The sequence below is a fragment of the Carlito syrichta genome, unplaced genomic scaffold (genome assembly GCF_000164805.1).
Source record: "Carlito syrichta isolate Samal-C Ts95f unplaced genomic scaffold, Tarsius_syrichta-2.0.1 Scaffold304234, whole genome shotgun sequence".
Taxonomy (NCBI): domain Eukaryota; kingdom Metazoa; phylum Chordata; class Mammalia; order Primates; family Tarsiidae; genus Carlito; species Carlito syrichta.
This window is the reverse complement of record NW_007248330.1, coordinates 504,097-509,101: the sequence shown is the minus strand read 5'-3', so window position 1 is coordinate 509,101 and position 5,005 is coordinate 504,097. Positions and strand designations below refer to the sequence as shown.

At 46.7% G+C, this 5,005-nt stretch overlaps 1 protein-coding gene across 1 annotated transcript in view; it reads left to right on the top strand.

Moving 5' to 3' along the window:
- Positions 1–989: 989 nt before the first annotated feature.
- The window catches only part of ZNF774 (zinc finger protein 774), a 12,665-nt gene continuing 8,649 nt past the window's right edge, over positions 990–5,005 (top strand). Inside the window, 2 exon segments of the mRNA XM_021713115.1 lie at positions 990–1,151; positions 3,434–3,556. Of these exon segments, the coding sequence (XP_021568790.1) occupies positions 3,450–3,556 (107 nt within the window). The 5' untranslated portion in view covers positions 990–1,151; positions 3,434–3,449.

Genomic DNA, 5,005 nt, shown 5'->3' with positions numbered 1-5,005 from the left:
CTGTGAACTATATGAAGGCAAGGATTATGTGTGATTCCCGTGGGTAACCACAGTGCCCAGAACCATCTTGAGTATAGAACGTTCCCAGTGAATACCTGTTGGAAAATGCACAGAGTGTTTGTTGAAGGAATGGTGGAATTCCCACTGAAAAGATCTTGCACATTAGTCTCTTGGCTGGTAATTCTAAGAATTGTATTGTTCTTTTCTCTATTTAATTGCACAGAATCAACAAAGAGGTGGACAGGAACATTTTCTTTGCTGTAAGGAAAGACTTCTATTATTTTTTAAGCAAGGTGCCCGCCCTAAGTGACCACAGGCTCTCACATGAGACCCAAGAGCCTCCCTGGTTTCAAACGCAATATCACGTTTCTCAGAATACTTGATGTCCTCATCTGCCTCCTCTCATTATTAACCAGACGGAAAGGGGATATGGCTGGGAGTTTGGTACTCATGGAAGGAAGGACGCAGAACGACCATTTCCTACTAAAGGCTTCTGCTAGGACTTTCCCTATATCCAGTCTGAGTTGGTCAGGAACCTGGCCGGCGGCAGACACCCTGCAGGCTCTGGCTGCCCGGGGTGAGGCTGAAGACCCGGCAGAAGAGGATCCGCGGAAAGACCAGCGCGAAGATCCGCGGCGCACTGGGGAGGGGCGAGGTGACAGAGCGCTGAAGACCTCTTCGTGGGAACCAGGATGCTCCGCGGTAGGGTGAGACCAGGAGATTCACATCTGCAGATCCCACTCTGGGGGTCCGGCATTTGGACCCCTCAGGTCCAGAGAGGCAGTTCCTGGTGTCCGGTAGCTCGGGAATTGGGTTTAGCACTTGTCTCAGCATGGAACCGGGCTTTGAGGCTTTGGGCGTCTGGCTCGGGACTACAGTTCCCAGAAGGCTCAGCGGTAATTGACAGCTCAGTCAGCCTATGGACAGGGAGGATTTCTAGCCGTGGAAACCGAAAAGCCAATGGCAAGGGGACAAGGGTGGTGTTTTCCGGCTGTCGGCTGTCGAACCCAGGGTCCCACCTGTGTCCCCACAGCCCTGTCACAAATCCCTGTAGGACTCTGGGAGGGACCGCCTCGGCTCTGCGGGCCGGCTGCGGCTCAGCGGTGGAGGACTCTCCCTTCCTGCTCCATCCCCGGCTGGGCCTTGGGGCGGTGAGTGATCCAGGGAGGGCGACAGCCGGCTCGCTACCGAGGGGACTGTAGGGGGCTCGCCCGTCACCCCGACTTTTTCATTGCCGGTTCCAGTGCTCTCCAGTCAGAGCCCCTGGGTCTTGCGGAGATGTGGGGAGAGGTCACTGCGGTTTCTATACCGTCGTCGGGATAGCGCATCCTCTTAGTTTCCTGGCTCCTCCGTGGTGGTCCCGGGTTTCAGCTGACCATCGTGACCCTCTGACCGCTGCACCCCGATTAGGGCCAGCAGCACCGCAAAGGAAGAACGGCTGTCGGCCCCACCCATGCGATCATGTTCCTATTAATAAACCCAGTGAACAAATTGGTGTTTCTCACAATGACACTTAGTCATAGCACCTCGGCGCTACGGGGCCTTTGAGGTCACCTGCACGGAGGGAAGGACATTGGGAGGGAAACGACGCTTATGTAACTGTGGCTAAGAATTCTCTCCCCCCCCCCCCCCCCCCCCCCCCCGCTGTCTCCTGCAGGTGGGCCCAGCAATGTTTTGTAATGAATGGAGAAATAAAATGCACACACAAAATTCTGATATAGTTTTTACTTCCTAATGACATTATTGCTGTTTGTTAAGGGTTTGAACCAGTAGATGAAATGTGTTCCTACAGTTTTTAGGTACTTAAAAACTCATTACTTTATAAATGGTTGATAGCATTGTCTATAAATACATAAGTGTTTCCACAAAAATATTTGTGTGTGTGTGTGTGTGTGTGTGTGTGTGTGTGTGTGTGTGTATGTGTGTGTGTGTGTTCTAGTAGTAAACAAGTGCTTTGGTTGGTGAGACAAAATATTTCAAAGAGTAAAACCCCTCACCCCAGCCACTGAAATGTAAAATTATTTATAGCCAGAGATAATTCAGCTTTCCTTCTTTTTTTGTTTTTTTGTTTTTTGTTTTGAGTAGGAGTCTCACCCTGTCACCCAGGTTGGAGTGCAGTGGCACATTCATGGCCACTGCAGTCTTGACCTGCTGGGCTCAGGTGATCCACTTTAGCCTTCCAAGTAGCTGGAACTACAGGTGTGCAACACCACACCCAGCTAATTTTTTTAATTTATTGTACAGATGAGGTCTCACCAAGTTGTCCAGGCTAATCTCAAACCCCTGGGCTCACGCAAATGCTGCGATTACAGGCATGAGCCACTGCCCCTGGCTGATTTGTTTCTATTTAACTTTTTTTTTTTTTTTGAGACAAGATCTCGTTCTGTCTCTCAGGCTGGAGTGCAGTAGAGTGATCATGACTCACAGAATGCTCAAATTCCTAACGGATTCTCCCTCCTCAGTCTCCTGAGTAACTGGGACTGTAGGCACAAGCCACCATGCCCAGATACTTTTTTTATTTTTTGTAGAGAAGAGGTCTTGCTATGTTACCCAGGCTGGTCTCCAGCTCCTGGCTTCAAGCAATTCTCCCACCTGGGTCTCTCAAAACTTTGGGCTTACAGGTGTGAGCTACCTGCCTAGCCTCTATTGGAAAATTTTTAAGAGAAAAAAAATTATCTTTTCTTTGTGACCACTAATGCCTTGCAACATATTAGTTACTGAATAAATTACTAATCCATCTGGTAATCAACTCTGGCTATCCTCCCCAAAAGTAATTTTTTCATGATACTGTTGCGAATTTATTAATGTATTAATGACTAATTTCAGCCACCAAGGATTGTGTTTTGTGCTTAGCCCCAATGAATTTCACTTATTTTTACAATTTATCCATGTCTTTTCAAAAAAATTCATGTCTTTTATGTCTCATTTCTGATTCCATGAAACCTTGAAATAGAATGTTACCCAGCACTTTGGAGTTCCGCATCAACTATCCCTTGAGGCTGACTCCAAATCTACAAGCCAAGAAGAATCAGCTGTTCTCATAACTAATATGAGTATAGTTAAGTACACAATTTTCTAGCTTGTTGAGGAAAATGTAGTTGGAGAAAATCAAAAGTTTTCCAGAAATCAAATTATACCTGCAAACTCTCTTCTCTGTTTGTCTTGTTCACCATGGACAATTTGTTCCTGAGGATTCTGTAGATGTGTTTGAGAGGCCCAAATGTCTATTAGTGATGAGAAAGTTGGCCAAGAGAAGGCTTATATAAAAACAGAATAAGAAAAGCAACTCTTCTGTGGTTGACAGAATTCACCTCAGGGCCATTCTAGTCAGGGGGTATTTTTTTTGCACATGCTGGTGGTCATCTTTTGGTTCTCAGACAATGGTGTTAATACCTAGGGAGCTATTGATGCATTTTGAGTTATCTTGCTTTAGGAACTGATGACCCTTGATGATGTGGTTGGGGACTTCAGGAAAGAGTGGGTTACCTGAACACTGCTTAGAGAATCCTCTTCAGGGATGCCACCAAGCTCAGTTAGAAGAATGTACTCTCAAAGGGTAAGAATGCTACTCTCCTTTCAATGTAAGACTTAGATATTTTGAGAGGATCCAGATTTGAGGGGTTTCTAGGATGTTGGTTTCGTAGAGACCCAGACCTCCATGAGATTGTCTCCCTGGTTAAAAAAAAAAAAAAGACTTTGAGGGTCATGGTAACTCATACCTGTAATCCCAGTACTTTGGGAAGCGGAGGCTAGACCATTGCCTGAGCTCATGAGTTCGAGATCAGACGGAGCAACATGGCGAGACCTCATCTCTACAATAAAAATTTAAAAATTAGCCATGTGTGGTGATGTATGCCTGTGGTTTCAGCTACTTGGAAGGCTAAGGCAGAAGGATCAACTGAGCTCAGCAGGTTGAGGCTGCAGTGGTTGTCAGCATGCCACCGCACTCCAACCTGGGCAACAGTGAGACTGACTCAAAAAAAAAAAAAAAAGAATAACTGCCATCTTTATGGCACTTTATGGTTTGCAGATGTCTTTGACATTTGTTGTCTTATTAACATCTCACCATAATTTTTTAATATACGTGTTACTATCTCCCTTTTCCAGCTAGGACACTGAGCTTCAGAGGTTAAGTGACAGAGGTGAGAATCCAACCTGGGACTTTGTGAAAAAAAGGGGAGTGCAGTCTCATAGAGTTATTACCTGTCACTTAAAAACAAATAGTTGTGCGCAGTGGTTCACACATGTAATCCCAGCACTTTGGGAGACCAAGGTGAGAGGACTGCCTGAGCTCAGGGGTCCAGGGTAGCCTGAGCAACATGGTGAGACCTCGTCTCTACAATAAATTTAAAAAATTAGCCTGGCATGGTGGTGCATGCCTGTGACTCCAGCTGTTTGGAAGGCTGAGGCAGAAGAATCAACTGAGCTCAGCAGGTCAAGGCTGCTGTGCCTGTGAGCATGCCACTGTACTCCAGCCTGGGTAATAAGAGTGAGACTCCAACTCAAAAATAAATAACACCAATGCTCTTTCTCAGATGCCATGACTATCTCTCTTTCTGCATTATTTCATATTCATTACACAAGTAATATATACTCATTATAGAAAAAGACAGGACCGGGGGTGGTGACTCACACCTGTAATCCCAGCACTTTGGGAGGCTGAGGCAAGAGGATTGCCTGAGCCCAGTGGTTTGAGACCAACCTGAGCAAAATGGTGAGACCTTGTCTCTACAATAAATAAAAAAAATTAGCCAGGCATGGTGACGTGTGCCTGTAGTTCCAGCTACTTGGAAGGCTAAGGCAGAAGGATCACCTGAGCCCAGCAGGTCAAGGCTGAGTGTGCCACTGCAGTACAGCCTGGGCAACAGAGTGAGACTCTGACTGAAAAAAAACACAAAAAAAGCCGGGTTCGGTGGCTCAGCCTGTAATCCCACGCCTTGGGAGACTGAGGTGAGTGGATTGCCTGAGCCTGCGGGTTCGAGACCCACCTGGGAAACTTGGCGAG